Below are 25,000 nucleotides of genomic sequence, written 5' to 3' on the forward strand. Positions count from 1 at the left end.
TTAGGGTGGTGAGGCACTGGAATGGGTTGCCCAGGGAAGCTGTGAATGCTCCATCCCTGGTGGTGTTCAAGGCCAGGTTGGACAGCCGGTGCCGTTACCCATCATTAACCCGTGCCGTTACCCATCATTAACCCGGTGCCGTTACCCATCATTAACCCGGTGCCGTTACCCATCATTAACCCGGTGCCGTTACCCATCATTAACCCGGTGCCGTTACCCAGCATTAACCCGGTGCCGTTACCCATCATTAACCCGGTGCCGTTACCCATCATTAACCCGGTGCCGTTACCCATCATTAACCCGGTGCCGTTACCCATCATTAACCCGGTGCCATTACCCATCATTAACCCGGTGCCGTTACCCATCATTAACCCGGTGCCGTTACCCATCATTAACCCGGTGCCATTACCCATCATTAACCCGGTGCCGTTACCCATCATTAACCCGGTGCCGTTACCCATCATTAACCCGGTGCCGTTACCCATCATTAACCGCAGTGCCTTACCCATCATTAACCCGGTGCCGTTACCCATCATTAACCCGGTGCCATTACCCAGCATTAACCCGGTGCCGTTACCCATCATTAACCCGGTGCCGTTACCCATCATTAACCCGGTGCCATTACCCATCATTAACCCGGTGCCGTTACCCATCATTAACCCGGTGCCGTTACCCAGCATTAACCCGGTGCCGTTACCATCATTAACCCGGTGCCGTTACCCATCATTAACCCGGTGCCGTTACCCATCATTAACCCGGTGCCGTTACCCATCATTAACCCGGTGCCGTTACCCATCATTAACCCGGTGCCGTTACCCATCATTAACCCGGTGCCGTTACCCATCATTAACCCGGTGCCGTTACCCATCATTAACCCGGTGCCGTTACCCATCATTAACCCGGTGCCGTTACCCATCATTAACCCAGTGCCATTACCCATCATTAACCCGGTGCCATTACCCATCATTAACCCAGTGCCATTACCCAGCATTAACCCGGTGCCATTACCCATCATTAACCCGGTGCCATTACCCAGCATTAACCCGGTGCCATTACCCATCATTAACCCGGTGCCATTACCCTGCATTAACCCGGTGCCGTTACCCATCATTAACCCGGTGCCGTTACCCATCATTAACCCGGTGCCATTACCCATCATTAACCCGGTGCCGTTACCCATCATTAACCCGGTGCCGTTACCCATCATTAACCCGGTGCCATTACCCATCATTAACCCGGTGCCGTTACCCATCATTAACCCGGTGCCATTACCCATCATTAACCCGGTGCCGTTACCCAGCATTAACCCGGTGCCGTTACCCATCATTAACCCGGTGCCGTTACCCAGCATTAACCCGGTGCCGTTACCCAGCATTAACCCGGTGCCGTTACCCATCATTAACCCGGTGCCATTACCCATCATTAACCCGGTGCCGTTACCCATCATTAACCCGGTGCCGTTACCCATCATTAACCCGGTGCCGTTACCCATCATTAACCCGGTGCCGTTACCCAGCATTAACCCGGTGCCGTTACCCATCATTAACCCGGTGCCGTTACCCATCATTAACCCGGTGCCGTTACCCATATTAACCCGGTGCCGTTACCCATCATTAACCCGGTGCCGTTACCCATCATTAACCCGGTGCCGTTACCCATCATTAACCCGGTGCCGTTACCCATCATTAACCCGGTGCCGTTACCCATCATTAACCCGGTGCCGTTACCCATCATTAACCCGGTGCCGTTACCCATCATTAACCCGGTGCCGTTACCCAGCATTAACCCGGTGCCGTTACCCAGCATTAACCCGGTGCCGTTACCCATCATTAACCCGGTGCCATTACCCATCATTAACCCGGTGCCGTTACCCATCATTAACCCGGTGCCGTTACCCATCATTAACCCGGTGCCGTTACCCAGCATTAACCCGGTGCCGTTACCCATCATTAACCCGGTGCCGTTACCCATCATTAACCCGGTGCCGTTACCCATCATTAACCCGGTGCCGTTACCCATCATTAACCCGGTGCCGTTACCCATCATTAACCCGGTGCCGTTACCCATCATTAACCCGGTGCCGTTACCCATCATTAACCCGGTGCCGTTACCCATCATTAACCCGGTGCCGTTACCCAGCATTAACCCGGTGCCGTTACCCATCATTAACCCGGTGCCGTTACCCATCATTAACCCGGTGCCGTTACCCATCATTAACCCGGTGCCGTTACCCATCATTAACCCGGTGCCGTTACCCATCATTAACCCGGTGCCGTTACCCATCATTAACCCGGTGCCGTTACCCATCATTAACCCGGTGCCGTTACCCATCATTAACCCGGTGCCGTTACCCATCATTAACCCGGTGCCGTTACCCATCATTAACCCGGTGCCGTTACCCATCATTAACCCGGTGCCGTTACCCAGCATTAACCCGGTGCCGTTACCCATCATTAACCCGGTGCCGTTACCCATCATTAACCCGGTGCCGTTACCCATCATTAACCCGGTGCCGTTACCCATCATTAACCCGGTGCCGTTACCCAGCATTAACCCGGTGCCGTTACCCAGCATTAACCCGGTGCCGTTACCCATCATTAACCCGGTGCCGTTACCCATCATTAACCCGGTGCCGTTACCCATCATTAACCCGGTGCCGTTACCCATCATTAACCCGGTGCCGTTACCCATCATTAACCCGGTGCCGTTACCCAGCATTAACCCAGTGCCGTTACCCATCATTAACCCAGTGCCATTACCCATCATTAACCCGGTGCCGTTACCCATCATTAACCCGGTGCCGTTGCCCATCATTAACCCGGTGCCGTTACCCATCATTAACCCGGTGCCGTTACCCAGCATTAACCCATTACTGACCCACTTGATGAACTTGTCCAGGTCTGGGGCTCTTGATCTCCCATATGGGGCTCTACCATTAACACCCAATGGCAAACTGGGCTCATGCCCATTGGATGGCAAGCAAAGAACCCCAATGGTCTTCGGGGTCCCCTGCCTTGTGTATCCACATCCCTGTCTCAACCAGACCGATGCCGGTATCCCTGTCACCACCATGGGTACCCCAGCATCCCCATTGCCCCCATTACCTCTGCTGGGCAGGACCGCAGTGACACCGAAGTGGAGAAGATCAAGAGCACCCTCATCCTATGCTATGGGTACGTGGCCTCCTGCGCCCCAAAGGAGCTGGTGCTGGCCAGGATGGAAGCGGACATCCTCAAGAACATCTTCCAGTACTTCAATACCAAGGTGAGCTGATGGACATCCTAACCCCAACCCTAACCCCAACCCTAACCCTAACCCTAAACCCCTTCCCAGAGCCCCAGCACAGGGATGTTCCCATTCCAGTCCTAACGTGTCCCCTTCTCTCCACTGATTCAGGTTCTGGGAATAAAGGTAGAGACCAAGGTACAGTGTGAGGCACTGAACGAGCTCCTCTGCTCTGTCCTCCTCTTGCTCTGCTTTTCCCCATGCTCTGCTCCCAGTAGCTCTTTGCCTCTTGGGACTGGGGGAGCTGCTGCTCCCCCATCCTTTGTGTGTGTATGGGACCAGTGCCCAATTGGACTCAGGGGAGATGGGAGGAGAGCGAGGCCCTTTAGAGACTGGGACAGCAGCGTGGAATGGGGGCTATGGAGGGGACCTGGGAGCTTAAAGCTCCAATCCTATGGGTATGGACCCCTTCCACTGGAGCAGGGATGCTCCAACCCCTGTGGCCTTGAGCAGTGCCAGGGATGGGGCAGCCACAGCTTCTCTGCCTAAGAGCTCAGCTCAGTCCCCCTAGGGCAGGTTCAAGCCATTCCCCTATTTCTGCCCCTACATCCCTTGTCCCAATCCCTTTAGGCACTGGGGCTGCTCTAAGCTCTCCCATTCAGGAGCCTGGCTCCAGAGCAGAGTTGCTCCAGCCCTTGGAGCATCCCCATGGCCTCCTCTGGACCCACTGGTCCCTCTGGTGCTGGGGTCACCAGAGCAGAGCAGCATCACCTCTGCTCCCACATGAATGCTTCTCTTTCCAAAGGCTAAAAGGCAATTTGCCATAAGCCAGGCTGGCCTCCACTAATGCCTTTTCCTTCTGGGCTTACTGGTACTAACTGGTACTAACACCTTCTGCATCTCCAGTACTGAGCTGGGACCCCCTCTTTGAGACCCCCTTCCCTGCTCCCTGCAAGTGGCAGGGATGAGGGGAGCACCTTGCATTGGGATGTCACCCCATGTCACCAGTCCTGCACCCCAAACCGTGCAGGAGGAATGGATCCAGGCATCCTATGGAGCTGCCCTGAGCATCTGTATCCTCAGGGGATGCTTTGGTGGGGAGGGAGCCCTGCAGCAGTATCCCCATCCCATGTGATGCTGGGGGTGTCCCTGTGCCACCAGATACAGGGGTCCTGGTGCTCCCCATCCACCAGAGCACGGCCTGAGCTCTGGTTTCCATGCAGGGACCCCCATTTGGGGTGGGCTGTGGTAGGGTCCTCACCCTGTGTTGTGCTCTCAGGACCTGACCCTGAAGCTCTGCCTCATCCGGAGCATCTGCATGATCAGCCAAGCCATCTGCAAAGGGGGCAAGTGTGGGGACTTCAGCTTCTCCCGCAAGGCCGAGCTCGTGGCCCAGATGGTGGTAAGGGGAGCATTGGGGGTACCCAAGCCACGTCATTGGGGGTCACACAGGGATGGAGCTGTGCTCATTGGGGGAGACTTGAGGAGCCCCATCCCATGTGTGTGCTGCGCTCTGCCCTTTGAGCATCATTCGATGCGAGCGATGCTGCTGCATCCATCCCTGCATCCATCCATCACCATGGATGCGCATCCCATGGTATGGGATAGGGGTGGATGTGGTCCTCACCATCCCCTTGTGCTACCCTACAGGAGTTCATGAAGGCAGAGCCCCAGGACACGCTGCGGACGCCGCTTCGCCAACGGGCCATGGTCACCTGCACGTACCTGGTGTATCCTTCCAATGGGAATGATGGAGCCTCATCCCTGCCTGCATCACCCCATGGGTCTGATGGGGATGTCCTGTGTGGGGTGCATCAACAGAGCAGTGCCAAGCGGGCTGGACCGGGTTGGAACGCTGCCCCTTGTTCCCTGCATCCCATAGGTGAAGGTAACCCCATAGCGCTCCCATAGTACCCCCATTGTGTTCGGTGATCCATGGTGCTTCCTTAACGTGGGATCAGCATCCTGGAGCCCCACTTGAGTGACCCAGACCGGACTGAGCTCATTGACACGTGCCTGGCTGGAGTGCTGGCGCTTCCACCACTGGAGATGGCCAAGGACAGGGAAGAGAATGGAGCTGATGCCATTCCTAAGGAGGTGGGAATACAGGGGGATGCTGGACCAAGGAGCAGGGATACCCATGGCAGGCAGGGGGATGCTGTACCAAGGAGCAGGGATACCCATGGCAGGCAGGGGGATGCTGTACCAAGGAGCAGGGATACCCATGGCAGGCAGGGGGATGCTGTACCAAGGAGCAGGAATACCCATGGCAACAGGGGGATGCTGTACCAAGGAGCAGGGATACCCATGGCAGGCAGGGGGATGCTGTACCAAGGAGCAGGGATACCCATGGCAGGCAGGGGGATGCTGTACCAAGGAGCAGGGATACCTGGAGCAGGCAGGGGGATGCTTAGGAATACCCATGGCAGGCAGGGGGATGCAGTACCAAGGAGCAGGGATACCCATGGCAGGCAGGGGGATGCTGGACCAAGGAGCAGGGATACCCATGGCAGGCAGGGGGATGCTGTACCAAGGAGCAGGGATACCCATGGCAGGCAGGGGGATGCTGTACCAAGGAGCAGGGATACCCATGGCAGGCAGGGGGATGCTGTACCAAGGAGCAGGGATACCTGGAGCAGGCAGGGGGATGCTGTACCAAGGAGCAGGGATACCTGGAGCAGGCAGGGGGATGCTGGACCAAGGAGCAGGGATACCCATGGCAGGCAGGGGGATGCTGGACCAAGGAGCAGGGATACCTGGAGCAGGCAGGGGGATGCTGTACCAAGGAGCAGGGATACCCATGGCAGGCAGGGGGATGCTGTACCAAGGAGCAGGGATACCCATGGCAGGCAGGGGGATGCTGTACCAAGGAGCAGGGATACCTGGAGCAGGCAGGGGGATGCTGTACCAAGGAGCAGGGATACCTGGAGCAGGCAGGGGGATGCTGTACCAAGGAGCAGGGATACCCATGGCAGGCAGGGGGATGCTGTACCAAGGAGCAGGGATACCTGGAGCAGGCAGGGGGATGCTGTACCAAGGAGCAGGGATACCTGGAGCAGGCAGGGGGATGCTGTACCAAGGAGCAGGGATACCCATGGCAGGCAGGGGGATGCTGTACCAAGGAGCAGGGATACCTGGAGCAGGCAGGGGGATGCTGTACCAAGGAGCAGGGATACCCATGGCAGGCAGGGGGATGCTGGACCAAGGAGCAGGGATACCTGGAGCAGGCAGGGGGATGCTGTACCAAGGAGCAGGGATACCTGGAGCAGGCAGGGGGATGCTGGACCAAGGAGCAGGGATACCCATGGCAGGCAGGGGGATGCTGTACCAAGGAGCAGGGATACCCATGGCAGGCAGGGGGATGCTGTACCAAGGAGCAGGGATACCCATGGCAGGCAGGGGGATGCTGTACCAAGGAGCAGGGATACCTGGAGCAGGCATGGATCCTAAAGGGATCCATGAGCATCTTCCAGGGCCCATTCCAACTGGGCTCACTGGGATTTAACCCCAGTTTTGGGGGGGGGAAAGGACCGGATTCCCTTTGGAAAGCCTGCCCTGAAGCATCCATGCTCAGCCCTGGTGCACACTGGCACTTGGCACCAGTCACAGCCCACACTGTGCCCATTCCCACCCCATTCCCATTGCTTCCAGGTGATTTACACCCTGCCTTTACCCCCTGCTAAGCTGGGGGTGCCTGCACCTTGGCACAGGATGGGATGCATTGAGAGCATCCACCGATGGCTTTGGGATGCGGCGCTGCCCTCGGGTACCATCTGAGCCATCTCTCCTCCATAGGCGCTGTATGGTGACACCATGAGTGCCCTCAAAGAGCTGCTGAAGAGCCTCCTGCAGAGGAACCTCACCCCCCATGGGCTCCAGGACATGTTTGCGGTGGGTGCAGCCCTGCTCTGGTGCCTTCTGCAGGGGGCAGTGGGGAGGATGAGGGGTCCCAATGGAGCTGGCATCAGATGCGGGCTCTGGTGGGACCCTCAGCATCCTCCTGCATGGAGCCTGCTTGGGGCAAGGTCTTTATGGACCCTGTTGCCAGGGTGGGCAGCTCTGGGGGTCTCTTAGGAGGGGTCCTGCACATGGGGCCTCATTGAGATGCAGAGACCCAGGGGTGGATTGAGCACTGTTGGGTCATGGGGATGGTTCCTGCAGCCTGAGGAGCCCCCAGAGGCAAAGCAGGGGAGCTGCTCCTCTCCTCCCTGATAGAACAGACCCATGGAATGGTTTGGGTTGGGAAGGAGCTGAAGCTCACCCAGTTCCATGGGCAGGGACACCTCACACTAACCCATGGTACCCAAGGCCTCATCCAAGCTGGCCTTGGGATGGAGCATTCCCAACCTCCCTGGGCACCCATCCCAGTGCCTCAGCATCCTCCCAGGGAAGAATTCCCTCCTTAGATCCAATCTAAACCTCCCCTGTTCCAGTTTGACCCCATTACCCCTTGTCCCATCACTGCAGTCCCTAATGGAGAGCCCATCCCCAGCATCCCTATAGCCCCCTGCAGACACCGGAAGGATGCTCTGAGGTCTCCATGCATCCCAAGCCGAGCAGCCCCAGGTCTCCCATCCTCTCTCCATCCACCCCATGCTCTCCCCTGCAGCATTTAGGCCCCTGGATCAAGTCAAGCAAGGACCACGAGCGGCAGCGGGCAGTGGAGATCAGCGCTGCCTTGCTTGACTTCTACCTGAGCGCACTCAATGTCAGCGTGAGTGAAACTGGGGGGGCTCATCCTGCACCCCCATCCCAATGCTGTGCCCCTCTACCCCTGCTTATGGACCCCCCCTTTTTATCCCCCCCCCCCAGACCGTGACCCCCTTCTACAACCTCAGCATCCTCATCGCCCTCTTCTCGCCGCGCTGCTCGGATGCGGTACCCAGCGTCCGCCTCCATGCTGTGGACTGCGTCTACTCCTTGCTCTACATCCAGCTCTGCTATGAGGGTGAGTGCAGGATGCAGGGGGGGAGCTGCTGCCCTGCTCTCTGCATCCCATCCCTCCATGTGTGGGGTGACAGAACCATGGGATGGGGTGGGATGAAGGGAGCTTAAAGCTCCCCCAGCTCCATCCGTTTCCATTGGAGCAGGATGCTCCAAGCCCCTGTGGCCAACCTGCCAGGGATGGAGCATCCCAAACTCCTCCCTTCAGCACCCTCATGGGGAAGAACCCCCCAAGATCCCATCAACTCTTCCCTCTTCCTCCTCATCCCATCCCTGCATCCCTCATCCCATTCCTGCATCCCTCATCCCATTCCTGCATCCCTCATCCCATTCCTGCATCCCTCATCCCATCCCTGCATCCCTCATCCCATCCCTGCATCCCTCATCCCATTCCTGCATCCCTCATCCCATTCCTGCATCCCTCATCCCATCCCTGCATCCCTCATCCCATCCCTGCATCCCTCATCCCAAGGCTCCCTGCAGCCCCTTCAGGATGCTCCAAGCCCCTGCCAGGGATGGAGCATCCCAAATTTCTCCATTCAACCCCTTCAGCGCCATCATAGGGAAGAACTCCTGCCCTAGAGCTCATCTCAGCCTCCCCTTGGTCCGGTTCAAGCCATTCCCATTGCCCTACCCCTGCATCCCTTGTCCCAAGCCCCTCTCCACGTTCCCCGGAGCCCATTGATGTGACCCCGGTTTGAGCCTGGCGTTCCTCCTGTCTCCACGAGGGGTCAGTGCTCCCCTTCGGATGGAGGCACTGGGACCAGCATCACACCAATGGGAATCATGGAACCACCTCGGATCCTCTGCTCCTGCTCCCCAGAGCATCACAAGCCCTTGTAGCCCTTGAGTTTCTTGCTCCTTCCCATAAACTGGTCCAGCTCCGGGGGCAATGGGAGCCCTGCAGCACTGGGATGCTCCTGGGATGCTGCTGGGATGCAGGATGTGCGGAATGCTGCTCCATGATTGCTTCCACACGGATGCAGGTTTCGCCCGGGACCATAGGGATGAGATGGTCGAGGGGCTGAAGGCTCTGAAGCAAGGCCTGCAGGAGCCCGACTTCACCGTCCTCTTCCACACCTGCAGCAACATGGCCATGGTAAGTGCAGTGTGAGCCCAGTGGGGATGCTCAGAGCATCTCAGCCCCATGGGGAAGCTGCTGGTGCCTTCTTTGGGGTCAGTGCCCCACAGCGTGGTCCATGCTTGGCTGGGCTGGGGTTCAACGGGTCCCTTCCCAGGTCTGATGCACAACTTGAGCTCCAGGTTATCCAGTGGTGCTCATGGCACCATGAGCATGGTGCTGATGGCATCTTGTGCATCAGTGTGGTGCTGATGGCATCTTGTGCATCAGTGTGGTGCTGATGGCATCTTGTGCATCAGTGTGGTGCTGATGGCATCTGGTGCATCAGTGTGGTGCTGATGGCACCATCAGTGTGGTGCTGATGGCATCTTGTGCATCAGCGTGGTGCTGATGGCATCTTGTGCATCAGTGTGGTGCTGATGGCACCATCAGTGTGGTGCTGATGGCATCTTGTGCATCAGTGTGGTGCTGATGGCATCTTGTGCATCAGTGTGGTGCTGATGGCACCATCAGTGTGGTGCTGATGGCATCTTGTGCATCAGTGTGGTGCTGATGGCATCTTGTGCATCAGTGTGGTGCTGATGGCATCTTGTGCATCAGTGTGGTGCTGATGGCATCTTGTGCATCAGTGTGGTGCTGATGGCATCTTGTGCATCAGTGTGGTGCTGATGGCACCATCAGTGTGGTGCTGATGGCATCTTGTGCATCAGTGTGGTGCTGATGGCATCTGGTGCATCAGTGTGGTGCTGATGGCACCATCAGTGTGGTGCTGATGGCATCTTGTGCATCAGTGTGGTGCTGGTGGCATCTGGTGCATCAGTGTGGTGCTGATGGCATCTTGTGCATCAGTGTGGTGCTGATGGCATCTTGTGCATCAGTGTGGTGCTGATGGCATCTTGTGCATCAGTGTGGTGCTGATGGCATCTTGTGCATCAGTGTGGTGCTGATGGCATCTTGTGCATCAGTGTGGTGCTGATGGCATCTTGTGCATCAGTGTGGTGCTGATGGCATCTTGTGCATCAGTGTGGTGCTGATGGCATCTTGTGCATCAGTGTGGTGCTGATGGCACCATCAGTGTGGTGCTGATGGCATCTTGTGCATCAGTGTGGTGCTGATGGCATCTTGTGCATCAGTGTGGTGCTGATGGCATCTTGTGCATCAGTGTGGTGCTGATGGCATCTTGTGCATCAGTGTGGTGCTGATGGCACCATCAGTGTGGTGCTGATGGCATCTTGTGCATCAGTGTGGTGCTGATGGCATCTTGTGCATCAGTGTGGTGCTGATGGCACCATCAGTGTGGTGCTGATGGCATCTTGTGCATCAGTGTGGTGCTGATGGCACCATCAGTGTGGTGCTGATGGCATCTTGTGCATCAGCGTGGTGCTGATGGCACCATCAGCGTGGTGCTGATGGCATCTTGTGCATCAGCGTGGTGCTGATGGCATCTTGTGCATCAGTGTGGTGCTGATGGCACCATCAGCGTGGTGCTGATGGCATCTTGTGCATCAGCGTGGTGCTGATGGCATCTTGTGCATCAGTGTGGTGCTGATGGCACCATCAGTGTGGTGCTGATGGCATCTTGTGCATCAGTGTGGTGCTGATGGCATCTTGTGCATCAGTGTGGTGCTGATGGCATCTTGTGCATCAGTGTGGTGCTGATGGCACCATCAGTGTGGTGCTGATGGCATCTTGTGCATCAGTGTGATGCCGATGGCATCTGGTGCATCAGTGTGGTGCTGATGGCATCTTGTGCATCAGTGTGGTGCTGATGGCACCATCAGTGTGATGCCAATGGCATCTTGTGCATCCCCCTTGCCCTGGGTACCCCATAGCTTCCCCCAGGCTCTGACTGTGACCCCACCAGAGCATCCCCCCCATTGCTGATGCCCCTGCGTGGTCCTCACCTCCCGCAGGTGCTGGGGAAGCGCCTCCCTCCCGAGCAGCTCCTGAGCCTCCTGCTCGCCCTCTTGGAGGGGCTGGCGGATCCCGACCGGAACTGCTCCCGGGCAGCCACCGTCATCATCAACTCCCTGCTCAAGGAGCGAGGGGCAGTGCTGCAGGAGAAGGTAAGGGGGGGGGCACCTCCAACCATGCCTCCCATGGGGCTGTAGCCCCATAGATCCCATTGCCAGCTCCAGGGATCGTAACTGGGATGCTCTGTTATGGACTGGGATGCTCCAGAACGATCAAGGCTTTGGTGGGAGTGGGATGCTCAGCATAGGGAATGGTCCATCCCTGATGGATGTTTAACCCCTGTATCAGCCATGGATGCTGCAGGGCAGGGGAACCCCAAAGCCAGGTTGGACACAGGGCTTGGAGCACCTTGCCCTATTGGAAGCTTTAAGCTCCCTTCATCCCAACCCATTCCATGGCCCCATGGTTCTGGGGGTGCTGTCCCTTCTCCTGTCCCCCATTGAGGAGCTGCTGCCCCGCTCTGCTCTCAGGGTGAGGGGCTCACCCCAGGAGGGATGGGGCTCCATGGAACCTTCCCAAGCTCCATCCTCCCAAGGGCTCCAGGCCTCAGAACCGGGTCTGGAACCTGCAGGAGGAGGCTTCTGTGTCCAATCCCATCCTTTAGGCCGAGCTCCCCTTCCCCTGCAGTGATGGGGTTCACAGGGTGCTCCCTGGGCCTGCTCGGGTACCAGAGCTCCATCCTTGCTCCCTCTTCCCATCTCCCCCAATGGGATCGCTCCCAGTTCAATGACTCCCTTAGGGTCTGACCCAGTGCAGGACCTGGAACCTGAGCCTGGGAGCCTTGGGGTTTGCTATGGGCTGGGCTCTGCTCCTCACCTTCCTCTGCAGCATCTCCCTGCATCCAGCATCCTGCATAGGATGGACAGGAGCATCCCTGCGATGGGACCATCATGGCCCTGCTGATGCTCTGCCTATGCACTACATTGTCTTCTCAAGTCCCATTGCCCCCATTGGCTGGCTGAAGGGATGGGACACTGGGGTCCTGGCTGCAGGGACAGTGACACCGAGGGTGCAGCATCTCATAGAGTCAGACATGGGACCAGCCAAGGGGGAAACACCCCTAAGCTCACCCAGTCCAACCATTACCAGCACTGCCCCATGTGCCCATCCTATAGACACCCCCATGCAAACCCACTGCCCCATGTGCCCATCCTATAGACACCCCCAGGGTCACTGCCCCATGTGCCCATCCTATAGACACCCCAGGGTAACCCCACTGCCCCATGTGCCCATCCTATAGACACCCCCAGGGTAACCCCACTGCCCCATGTGCCCATCCTATAGACACCCCCAGGGTAACCCCACTGCCCCATGTGCCCATCCTATAGACACCCCCAGGGTCCCCATGCCTGCAGCCCTGCCCTGTTCCAATGCCTGAGCACCCTCTGGGGCAGGAATTGCTCCTCAGCTCCATCCAACCCTGCCCTGGTGCAGCTTGAGCCCGGTTCCTCTTGTCCCATCCCTTGGCTCCATCCTGGCTCCATCCTCCTTGGAGGCACCCATCAGGTCCTGCTCTCCTCCTCCCCATGTCCTGCATCCCTTCCCCATCACCCCTGTGCTCCATCCCCATTCCCTTCTCTGGCCCCACTCCATCCCCTCAGTGTTGCAATGAGGGCCCCACAGCACACCCCATTGCTCACCCTGGTCCCTGCACCCCATCTTCCACCAGGTCCCCGACATCCTGAGCATCATCCACAGCAAGCTGGAGGAGGTGGATGAGGAGCACATCCGCAAGGCTGCCCAGCAGACCGTCTACATCCTGGCCTCCCAGCACAAGAGCCTGGTGGTGTCCAGCCTGCTGGGGAGCCCCCTGCCCTTCGACAGGTCCTGCCCTGCCCCTCAAGGATGGGATCTTGGGGGGTTCTTCCCTATGAGGGTGATGAAGGGGGTGAAGGGAGGAGTTTGGGATGCTCCATCCCTGGTGGTTGGATACAGGGGCTTGGAGCATCCTCAAGGGGCTGCAGGGGGGCTTGGGATGAGGGATGCAGGGATGGGATGAGGGATGCAGGGATGGGATGAGGGATGCAGGGATGGGATGAGGGATGCAGGGATGGGATGAGGGATGCAGGGATGGGATGAGGGATGCAGGGATGGGATGAGGGATGCAGGGATGGGATGAGGGATGCAGGGATGGGATGAGGGATGCAGGGATGGGATGAGGAGGAAGAGGGAAGAGTTGATGGGATCTTGGGGGGTTCTTCCCCATGAGGGTGCTGAATGGAGGAGTTTGGGTTGCTCCATCCCTGCCAGGTTGGACACAGGGGCTCGGAGCCCCCTGCTCCAATGGGAACGGATGGAGCTGGGGGATGCTTTAAGCTCCCTTCATCCCAAACCCATCAATCCCTGTCCTGTGTGATGCAGTGATGCGCTCCTCACCCCTGTTCCAGTGTGATGGGTACTGGGACCACAGGGATGGATGCGGTGCTTGCCTGCATCCCACCTGGTACCAAAGCCTCCTCCATTCCCTTCTATGGTCCCCTGCAGGCACACGTGCACCATGTGGAGGTCCCTGGCCACCGAGCCCACCCTCACCTCCCAGATCCTGGAGCAGCTCCTGGATAAGGTGAACAGGGATGTGCCCTATAAGGAGAGCAAATGCTTCCTGCTGGGGAGCGCCTCGGAGCGCATCGCCACCCCTCTGCCCCTGGCTGTGAGTATCCCCTATGGAGGCACCCCCATCCCAGCCCTCCCCATTGGATCCATCCCCTCCATCCCATCCCTACACATTGAATCCATCCCCATCCCATCCCATCCCATCCCTCCCCATTGAATCCATCCCCCCCATCCCATCCCTCCCCATTGAATCCATCCCCCCCCATCCCATCCCTCCCCATTGGATCCATCCCCCCCATCCCATCCCTCCCCATTGGATCCATCCCCCCCATCCCATCCCTCCCCATTGAATCCATCCCCCCCATCCCATCCCTCCCCATTGAATCCATCCCCCCCATCCCATCCCTCCCCATTGGATCCATCCCCCCCATCCCATCCCTCCCCATTGGATCCATCCCCTCCCATCCCATCCCTCCCCCTTGAATCCATCCCCCCCATCCATCCCTCCCCATTGGATCCATCCCCCCCATCCCATCCCTCCCCATTGGATCCATCCCCCATCCATCCCTCCCCATTGAATCCATCCCCCCATCCCATCCCTCCCCATTGAATCCATCCCCATCCTATCCCTCCCCATTGGATCCATCCCCCATCCCAGCCCTCCCCATTGGATCCATCCCCCCCATCCCATCCCTCCCCATTGGATCCATCCCCCCCATCCCATCCCTCCCCATTGGATCCATCCCCCCTTCCCTGCCCCACTCCTGCCCCGCTCCTGCCCCACTCCTGCCCCACTCCTGCCCCACTCCTGCCCCTCTCCTGCCCCACTCCTACCCCGCTCCTGCCCCACTCCTGCCCCTCTCCTGCCCCACTCCTACCCCGCTCCTGCCCCACTCCCGCCCCGCTCCTGCCCCACTCCTGCCCCACTCCTGCCCCATCCCTACCCCTCTCCTGCCCCACTCCTACCCCACTCCTGCCCCACTCCTGCCCCTCTCCTGCCCCTCTCCTGCCCCACTCCTGCCCCTCTCCTGCCCCACCCCTGCCCCACTCCTGCCCCACTCCTGCCCCACTCCTGCCCCACTCCTGCCCCACTCCTTCCCCACTCCTGCCCCACTCCTGCCCCCCTCCTGCCCCTCTCCTGCCCCGCTCCTGCCCCACTCCTGCCCCACTCCTGCCCCACTCCTGCCCCACTCCTACCCCCCTCCAGCCCCACTCCCACCCTCTCCCTCTCTCTGCAGGCCACCTGTGCCCTCCATGAGCTCCTGTGTGCCCCGGAGTCGGGCCCGGCCCTGCAGGGTCTCTTTGCTCCTCTCTTTGTGACGCTGCTGCTGCGCCTGAGCTGCGCCCTGGGGGTGCAGCTGCCCCGGAGCCTGCGGGACAGGGACAGGGACAGGGGCAGGGACAGGGACAGGGACAGGAGCAGCAGCAGCAGCAGCAGCAGCAGCAGCAGCCGGGGCCCTGCGCGCTGCAGCCTCCAACCATGCAGGTACCGGCCTGGGGCAGCTTCGTGGGGATGGGGTAGGTTCAGAGGAGGGGGTGAGGGGTATGGGGGGGAGGAGGGGGCAGAGAATGGGGGGGACAGGCTGGGGGTGACAGCTTCAGCCTGTTGTGGGGGACAGCCTGGGGTGACAGCCTGAGCCTGCTATAGGTGACAGCCTGAGCTGTCCTGTGGGTGACAGCTTCACTCTGCTGTGGGTGACAGCCTGGGGGTGACAGCCTGGGGGTGACAGCTTCACCCTGCTGTGGGTGACAGCCTGAGGGTGACAGCCTGAGCCCTGCTGTTGGTGACAGCCTGTGGGTGACAGCCTGTGGGTGACAGCCTGAGAGTGACAGCTTCACCCTGCTGGGGGTGACAGCCTGAGGGTGACAGCCTGAGCCCTGCTATAGGTGACAGCCTGAGCCTGCTGTGGGTGACAAGTTCACCCCGCTGTGGGTGACAGCCTGGGGGTGACAGCCTGAGCCCTGCTATTGGTGACAGCCTGAGCTGTCCTGTGGGTGACAGCCCATGGGTGACAGCCTGTGGGTGACAGCTTCACTCTGCTGTGGGTGACAGCCTGAGGGTGACAGCCTGAGCCCTGCTATAGGTGACAGCCTGACCCTGCTATAGGTGACAGCCTGACCCTGCTATAGGTGACAGCCTGACCCTGCTATAGGTGACAGCCTGAGCCCTGCTATAGGTGACAGCCTGACCCTGCTATAGGTGACAGCCTGACCCTGCTATAGGTGACAGCCTGACCCTGCTATAGGTGACAGCCTGAGCCCTGCTATAGGTGACAGCCTGAGCCCTGCTATTGGTGACAGCCTGAGGGTGACAGCCTGAGAGTGACAGCTTCACTCTGCTGTGGGTGACAGCCTGAGGGTGACAGCCTGAGCCCTGCTATAGGTGACAGCCTGACCCTGCTATAGGTGACAGCCTGACCCTGCTATAGGTGACAGCCTGACCCTGCTATAGGTGACAGCCTGAGCCCTGCTATAGGTGACAGCCTGACCTGCTATAGGTGACAGCCTGACCCTGCTATAGGTGACAGCCTGACCCTGCTATAGGTGACAGCCTGAGCCTGCTATAGGTGACAGCCTGAGCCTGCTATAGGTGACAGCCTGAGCCCTGCTATAGGTGACAGCCTGACCCTGCTATAGGTGACAGCCTGAGCCCTGCTATAGGTGACAGCCTGACCCTGCTATAGGTGACAGCCTGACCCTGCTATAGGTGACAGCCTGACCCTGCTATAGGTGACAGCCTGAGCCTGCTATAGGTGACAGCCTGAGCCTGCTATAGGTGACAGCCTGAGCCCTGCTATAGGTGACAGCCTGACCCTGCTATGGGTGACAGCCTGACCCTGCTATAGGTGACAGCCTGAGCCCTGCTATAGGTGACAGCCTGAGCTGTGCTATAGGTGACAGCCTGAGCCCTGCTATAGGTGACAGCCTGAGCCCTGCTATAGGTGACAGCCTGACCCTGCTATAGGTGACAGCCTGAGCCCTGCTATAGGTGACAGCCTGACCCTGCTATAGGTGACAGCCTGACCCTGCTATAGGTGACAGCCTGACCCTGCTATAGGTGACAGCCTGACCCTGCTATAGGTGACAGCCTGAGCCTGCTATAGGTGACAGCCTGACCCTGCTATAGGTGACAGCCTGACCCTGCTATAGGTTACAGCCTGACCCTGCTATAGGTGACAGCCTGACCCTGCTATAGGTGACAGCCTGACCCTGCTATAGGTGACAGCCTGAGCCTGCTATAGGTGACAGCCTGACCCTGCTATAGGTGACAGCCTGAGCCCTGCTATAGGTGACAGCCTGAGCCCTGCTATAGGTGACAGCCTGACCCTGCTATGGGTGACAGCCTGACCCTGCTATGGGTGACAGCCTGACCCTGCTATAGGTGACAGCCTGAGCCTGCTATAGGTGACAGCCTGAGCCCTGCTATAGGTGACAGCCTGACCCTGCTATGGGTGACAGCCTGAGCCCTGCTATAGGTGACAGCCTGACCCTGCTATAGGTGACAGCCTGAGCCTGCTATAGGTGACATCCTGAGCCCTGCTATAGGTGACAGCCTGACCCTGCTATAGGTGACAGCCTGACCCTGCTATAGGTGACAGCCTGACCCTGCTATAGGTGACAGCCTGACCCTGCTATAGGTGACAGGCTGAGCCCTGCTATAGGTGACAGCCTGACCCTGCTATAGGTGACAGCCTGACCCTGCTATAGGTGACAGCCTGACCCTGCTATAGGTGACAGCTGACCCTGCTATAGGTGACAGCCTGACCCTGCTATAGGTGACAGCCTGAGCCCTGCTATAGGTGACAGCCTGACCCTGCTATAGGTGACAGCCTGACCCTGCTATAGGTGACAGCCTGACCCTGCTATAGGTGACAGCCTGACCCTGCTATAGGTGACAGCCTGACCCTGCTATAGGTGACAGCCTGACCCTGCTATAGGTGACAGCCTGACCCTGCTATAGGTGACAGCCTGAGCCCTGCTATAGGTGACAGCCTGACCCTGCTATAGGTGACAGCCTGACCCTGCTATAGGTGACAGCCTGACCCTGCTATAGGTGACATCTCTGCTTCCAGTGAGGATGAGGAGGGCAGCAGGATGCAGGCAGCATCTGTGCTGCAGTGTCTCAGTCATAGGGAACCAGGGAATGGTTTGGGTTGAAGGGACCTTAAAGCTCCTCCATCTCCAACCCCTTCCATGGGCATGGACCAATCCCACTGGATGCAGGATGCTCCAATCCCCTGTATCCAACCTCCCCTTGAGCCCTGCCATGGATGGGGCATCCCCATCTCCTCTGATCACCCCATTCTGAACGAGCTTCAAGGTCCCTTCCATCCCACCCCATTCCATGCCCCTGTGCTCATCCCCATTGCTCAGAGCCCCATCAGCTCCCAGCTGTTCCCAGCAGAGCCTCTGTACCAGTCCCACTGGGGGCCCTGCACCAGAGCCCACATTAGGTGAGCACTGGTCCCTTTGTGTCGCATGGGGCTGCACCCATGGTGTGATGGCCTTAGGGAGCGCATCCCCTCCATGAACGCAGCTCTCACCTCCCTATGGGATGCAGGATGCAGGGCCCTGTGTGGCTCCATCACCTTCACCAGCTCCTGATGCCCACAGTGTCCCCATAGCACAGCCCTGCAGCAACCGGTCCCATTGGATCTGCCTTAGACCCCTTAGGGTCTATGGGGTTGGGGTTAACCCTACCCAAAGCTGCTCCTATGGGCTCCTACCAGCAGCACAGCAGCCAAAGGAGGATGCTCCAGTGCTGGGTTTGGCAGCAAGGAGGAGGCTCTGCCCTCGCTTCCATCCCCATCCTCAGGGAGTTCCCAGTCTCGGCTCCTTTCCAGTCTATTCTTAGTGCTGGGAGGGGAAAATGAAGGCTGGAGGAGCCCACAGAGGCAACTGGGAGGGCTCAAGCGGCTTTGACAGCTCATTTATCCCATCCCAGTGCTGAGGAAAGGCCAGTTCCTTACCCACGCAAAGCCACTGGAGCGGCGGCACTGGGAGCGGTGCTGTGGGGTCTGCTTTAGGATCATGGGATGGGGTGGGATGAAGGGAGGTTAAAGCTCCCCCAGCTCCATCCGTTTCCATTGGAGCAGGATGCTCCGAGCCCCTGTGTCCAACCTGGCAGGGATGGAGCATCCCAAACTCCTCCCTTCAGCACCCTCATGGGGAAGAACCCCCCAAGATCCCATCAACTCTTCCCTCTTCCTCCTCATCCCATCCCTGCATCCCTCATCCCATCCCTGCATCCCTCATCCCATCCCTGCATCCCTCATCCCATCCCTGCATCCCTCATCCCTTCCCTGCATCCCTCATCCCATCCCTGCATCCCTCACCCCCTCCCTGCATCCCTCATCCCATCCCTGCATCCCTCATCCCATCCCTGCATCCCTCATCCCATCCCTGCATCCCTCATCCCTGCATCCCTCATCCCATCCCTGCATCCCTCATCCCATCCCTGCATCCTTCATCCCGCATCATCCCATCCCTGCATCCCTCATCCCATCCCTGCATCCCTCATCCCATCCCTGCATCCCTGCATCCCTCATCCCACCCCTGCATCCCTCATCCCATCGCTGCATCCCTCATCCCATCCCTGCATCCTTCATCCCATCCCTGCATCCTTCATCCCAAGCCCCCCTGCAGGCACTGGGGCTGCTGAAGGGAACTGGAAGCAACTGGTTGGTGATGGAGCCAGGAACAGCTGTGCTTCCTCCAGCAGCATCTGGATTGCACACACGCAGCACCAGAAGGCGCTGGGCTCCAGCCATGGAAATGGGACTGGAGGAGCCTCCCTGTTACTGGTGCAGGTTCCTATATGGGGAGCAAACCCATTCCAACTGGGAAGCATCAGGGAGCAACAGGCCCTGTTGTGTAAAAGCCAATGGGCCAAGCTGGAGGATCAGGGGAACCGGCGCATCCCAGAAGTGGGGTCCCCCCTATCCCACATCCCAAATGATGGAGACCCCCCCCCCCCCCCAATCCCTCTCTGGATGCTCCCTCCTGCTGATGGGCTTCATGCTGGGCTTCATGGCTGGTGATGCTCTGTGATGCTCCATTGGGGTCACAACAGTGGGTACCACACAGCACCAGCATCCTCAAAGGGGGGGAGCAGAGCTCCTCCATCACCGCTCCCAATGTGCTGGGCTTCAAATCCCTGCTTGATCTTCAGGGGTGTGGAAACCCCTGGAGAGGGATTGGGATGAGGGATGCAGGGATGGGATGAGGGATGCAGGGATGGGATGAGGGATGCAGGGATGGGATGAGGGATGCAGCGATGGGATGAGGGATGGGATGGGAGATAGGGATGGGATGAGGGATGCAGGGATGGGATGCGGGATGCAGGGATGGGATGCAGGGATGGGATGCAGGGATGGGATGAGGGATGCAGGGATGGGATGCGGGATGCAGGGATGGGATGAGGGATGCAGGGATGGGATGAGGGATGCAGGGATGGGATGAGGGATGAGGGATGGGGAATGGAGGGAGGTGCAGGGATGGGATGAGGGATGCAGCGGATGGGATGAGGGATGCAGGGATGGGTTGAGGGATGCAGGGATGGGATGAGGGATGCAGGGATGGGATGAGGGATGCAGGGATGGGATGAGGGATGCAGGGATGGGATGAGGGATGCAGGGATGGGATGAGGGATGCAGGGATGGGATGAGGGATGCAGGGATGGGATGAGGGATGCAGGGATGGGATGAGGGATGCAGGGATGGGATGAGGGATGCAGGAATGGGATGAGGGATGCAGGAATGGGATGAGAGATGCAGGAATGGGATGAGGAGGAAGAGGGAAGAGTTGATGGGATCTTGGGGGGTTCTTCCCTATGAGGGTGCTGAAGGGGATGAAGGGAGGAGTTTGGGATGCTCCATCCCTGGCAGGTTGGACACAGGGGCTCGGAGCATCCTGCTCCAATGGGAACGGATGGAGCTGGGGGAGCTTTAAGCTCCCTCCCAGCACAAACCAGTCTGTGCTGTGTGAATGATGGAGGGGCAGGGATCAACGCATGGCTCTGTATGGACGCAGACCGGTACCCACGGCTCCGTATCCATGAAGTCACCGATGGATGGATGGAGGGGGTGGGATGGATCAGGCTCTATCCAACGCTGTGGGATGTGCAATTCCAGTGCGGTCCCTGGAACTGGTCCCAGTATCAAAGCCATTTCCTGCCCGTCTGTTGCATTCGGAGGCTTCGGCATCCCGAGATGCTGGAGCGAGCTGGTGATGCTCAATAGGATCCCTTGGCTGCAAAGGGAGCTTGGAAGAGCCAGGCTCTGCTTGGAGGGGAAGGAAGTGTCTATGGGACACAGTGGAAAAAGCAGGGCTTGGAATGGAGCAGCGCTGGGGTTTAACCCCATGCACTCATTGCTTATGGGGGAATAGGAGAGGATGGGATGGGAATGGCAATGGGATGATTGGGAAAGGCTGGAGCGGAGCTCATGGCCATAATGCAGAGCCTGGGTTGTCCATGAGCATCCTGCACAAGGGGGTTTATGGCTCCTTGTGCTATAAGGAGAATCCCACTGGAGCATCCCCATTGCTCCCGGATGCTGTGGGGCTGATGGAGTCATAGAAGCACAGCACCAGGGGTTAGGAATGGGATGAGTGGTTGCATTCAGGGCTGTGGGTGATGGCTCCGTGTCCCATAGGAGAGCAATGAGTGATGCTCCTCAGGGATCAGGGTTCCAATGGCGCTGTTCAATGTCCCTATGGGGTCCATGGGGATTGAGCCCCCTCAGTGAGGCCGTGCTGGTGGTGCAGGGACACTGAGGGAAGGGCTGGGATCAGAGGGAACCTCTTGGGGTTCAACCAGGCCCTGGTCCTGGTTTGGGGTAACCCCAGGCTGGGGGAGAGGGGCTGGAGGCTGAGGAGCAGCACTTGGGGTGCTGGGGGGGGGGAGATGCTCAACACAACCCCATCCCTTGCAGTGCTCAAGGGCAGGGTGGATGGAGCTTGGAGCATCCTGAAGGGGCTGCAGGGGGGCTTGGGATGAGGGATGCAGGGATGGGATGAGGGATGCAGGGATGGGATGAGGGATGCAGGGATGAGGGATGCAGGGATGGGATGAGGGATGCAGGGATGGGATGAGGGATGCAGGGATGGGATGAAGGATGCAGGGATGGGATGAGGGGTGCAGGGATGGGATGAAGGATGCAGGGAGGGGATGAGGGATGCAGGGATGGGATGAGGGATGCAGGGATGGGATGAGGGATGCAGGGATGGGATGAGGGATGCAGGGATGGGATGAGGGATGCAGGGATGGGATGAGGGATGCAGGGGTGGGATGAGGGATGCAGGGATGGGATGAGGGATGCAGGGATGGGATGAGGGATGCAGGGATGGGATGAGGGATGCAGGGATGGGATGAGGAGGAAGAGGGAAGAGTTGATGGGATCTTGGGGGGTTCTTCCCCATGAAGGGGATGAAGGGAGCAGTTTGGGATGCTCCATCCCTGGTAGCTTGGACACAAGGGCTCGGAGCATCCTCCTCCAATGGAACCGATCCCTACCCATACAGGGGTCAGAGCTCCAAGCCCCCATCCCACCCAAACCAGTCTATCCGATGCTGAGCCCCTTTTCCTAAGTGATGTTTCCTTTGTGTGTGTGCCTGTGCCTTCCCCTCCTCTTCCATGGGCGGCTGGGCTCGGTCCATGGCTCCCATTTGGGGTTCAGTGACAGGATAACGGATGGTTCCCATATGCTGCTCTGCGCCTGCAGCAAAGCAATCCCTGCCTAGAAGAGCTTAAGGCCAAAACCCCCTTTGTTAGCATCGCTCTGGGCCCCGTTCCCTGCAGCCCCGTGGTGCTGGATGGGGTCCAGCGCTCACGTCATGGGGTGGGTGATGTAGTGCTGAGCTTTGGGGTTAAGCTCGCCCATAACTCATCCCAGCATCAAGAGCTGCTCCTGCTGCTGCTCTATGGCTGCCAGATGGGATGCAGGCAGGGCAGGAGCCTCCTAAACCTGACCCAGTCTAACCTGACCTGACCCAGTTTAACCCAGTCTAACCAAACCTAACCCTATATGGCTGCCAGATGGGCTGCAGGCAGGGCAGGAGCCTCCTAAACCTGACCCAGTCTAACCTGACCTGACCCAGTTTAACCCATCCTAACCCAGTTTAACCCAATCTAACCAAACCTAACCCTATATGGCTGCCAGATGGGCTGCAGGCAGGGCAATCTAACCTAATTGATCCTAACCTGACCTAACCCATCCTAATCTAACCTAACTGATCCTAACCTGACCTAACCCATCCTAACCCAACCTAATTGATCCTAACCCATCCTAATCTAACCTAATTGATCCTAACCTGACCTAACCCATCCTAACCCAACCTAATTGATCCTAACCCATCCTAATCTAACCTAATTGATCCTAACCTGACCTAACCCATCCTAACCCAACCTAATTGATCCTAACCCATCCTAACCCAACCTAATCGATCCTAACCCATCCTAACCCAACCTAACTGATCCTAACCTACCCCAGTTCCACCCAGTAACACCAGTGCTTCCCTCCGCAGCAGCGCGGTGCAGACCCTCAAGGTGATGCTGCTCCGGGGGGGCAGCGAGGACGTGGTCACGGCCATGGACAACGCCGGTGCTTGGGACCTGATGGCGACCCCGGAGAGGCACCACGATGGGATCACGGTGCTGGCCCGGTGGGTGCTGCCCTAGAGCACTGCTGCTCCTGCATCACCTCCAGCACCAGTGCAGGACCTGCACTGGGAGCACTGGGGATGGGAGCACCGTGAGCTGCGATGCACCAGGGTCTGCAGCATCACTGAGGGCTTGGTGCGGGGTGGGGTGGGATGAAGGGAGCTTAAAGCTCCCCCAGCTCCATCCGTTTCCATTGGAGCAGGATGCTCCGAGCCCCTGTGTCCAACCTGGCAGGGATGGAGCATCCCAAACTCCTCCATTCAGCACCCTCATGGGGAAGAACCCCCCAAGATCCCATCAACTCTTCCCTCTTCCTCCTCATCCCATCCCTGCATCCCTCATCCCAAGGCTCCCTGCAGCCCCTTCAGGATGCTCCAAGCCCCTGTGTCCAACCTGCCAGGGATGGAGCATCCCAAACTCCTCCCTTCAACCCCTTCAGCACCCTCATAGGGAAGAACCCCCCAAGATCCCATCAACTCTTCCCTCTTCCTCCTCATCCCATCCCTGCATCCCTCATCCCATCGCTGCATCCCTCATCCCATCCCTGCATCCCTCATCCCATCCCTGCATCCCTCATCCCATCCCTGCATCCCTCATCCCACCCTGCATCCCTCATCCATCCCTGCATCCCTCATCCCATCCTCATCCCTCATCCCATCCCTGCATCCCTCATCCATCCTCATCCCTCATCCCAACCCTGCATCCCTCATCCCATCCCTGCATCCCTCATCCCATCCCTGCATCCCTGCATCCCTCATCCCATCCCTGCATCCCTCATCCCAAGCCCCTGTGTCCAACCTGGCAGGGATGGAGCATCCCAAACTCCTCCCTTCACCCCCTTCAGCACCCTCATGGGGAAGAACCCCCCAAGATCCCATCAACTCTTCCCTCTTCCTCCTCATCCCATCCCTGCATCCCTCATCCCATCCCTGCATCCCTCATCCCATCCCTGCATCCCTCATCCCATCCCTGCATCCCTCATCCCATCCCTGCATCCCTCATCCCAAGCCCCCCTGCAGGCACTGGAGCTGCTCTATGGTCCCCCCTTCAGGAGCCTGGCTCCAGGGCATGCCCTTGGAGCATCCTCTGAACCCACTCCATCAGCTCCATGCTCTCCCTTTCATCCAGACCTTTTGCTTCCCCATCCCATTGGAGCCCAGGCTCCCTGTTCCCTTTTAACCAAGGGATGACCCCAAAAGCCCTTGGCTGGAATCCCCTTTTCCCTTCCCCTGCTGCTGCAGTGTCTTTGCAGTCCATCAGGGATCGCAGCGGCTCCACTGCACCAGTGGGTGCTGTGGGTGCTGTGGGTGCTGGCCTCTGCCTCTCCTCCCATGGCATTGGGATGCCGAGTGATGGCCACAGCCCATGTTTGGGTATGGTGGAACCTGGTTCAGCCAAGGACCTCTCCATCCCTCCACCCAGTGCCATTCATAGCCCATGGAGGAGATGAGCAGCTTGGGGTGTTCCAGTATTCCCAGCAAAGGCTTTATGGGGCCTCCCAAACACTTGAGAGCCTCATCCACAACAGGAACCATCCCTCCTGGCCAAGGGCTGCTGGTGCT

General features: G+C 58.7%; 1 protein-coding gene across 1 annotated transcript in view; it reads left to right on the top strand.

Annotated features, from left to right (window-relative positions):
* Nucleotides 1-3,047: 3,047 nt before the first annotated feature.
* LOC133225463 (maestro heat-like repeat-containing protein family member 1) overlaps nt 3,048-25,000 on the top strand; it is a 26,861-nt gene continuing 4,908 nt past the window's right edge. Inside the window, exons 1-15 of the mRNA XM_061377865.1 lie at nt 3,048-3,053; nt 3,118-3,264; nt 3,397-3,423; nt 4,505-4,627; nt 4,876-4,955; nt 5,187-5,322; nt 7,021-7,116; nt 7,835-7,939; nt 8,038-8,173; nt 9,156-9,268; nt 11,164-11,316; nt 12,894-13,048; nt 13,709-13,874; nt 15,016-15,263; nt 23,303-23,440. Coding sequence (XP_061233849.1) covers nt 3,048-3,053; nt 3,118-3,264; nt 3,397-3,423; nt 4,505-4,627; nt 4,876-4,955; nt 5,187-5,322; nt 7,021-7,116; nt 7,835-7,939; nt 8,038-8,173; nt 9,156-9,268; nt 11,164-11,316; nt 12,894-13,048; nt 13,709-13,874; nt 15,016-15,263; nt 23,303-23,440 — 1,829 coding nt within the window. The remainder of the gene's footprint in view (nt 3,054-3,117; nt 3,265-3,396; nt 3,424-4,504; nt 4,628-4,875; nt 4,956-5,186; nt 5,323-7,020; nt 7,117-7,834; nt 7,940-8,037; nt 8,174-9,155; nt 9,269-11,163; nt 11,317-12,893; nt 13,049-13,708; nt 13,875-15,015; nt 15,264-23,302; nt 23,441-25,000) is intronic.

The sequence above is a fragment of the Neopsephotus bourkii genome, unplaced genomic scaffold, assembly GCF_033783945.1.
Source record: "Neopsephotus bourkii isolate Nb327-2 ecotype Australia unplaced genomic scaffold, CSIRO-AGI_Nbou_v1 NB_1760, whole genome shotgun sequence".
Classification (NCBI taxonomy): domain Eukaryota; kingdom Metazoa; phylum Chordata; class Aves; order Psittaciformes; family Psittacidae; genus Neopsephotus; species Neopsephotus bourkii.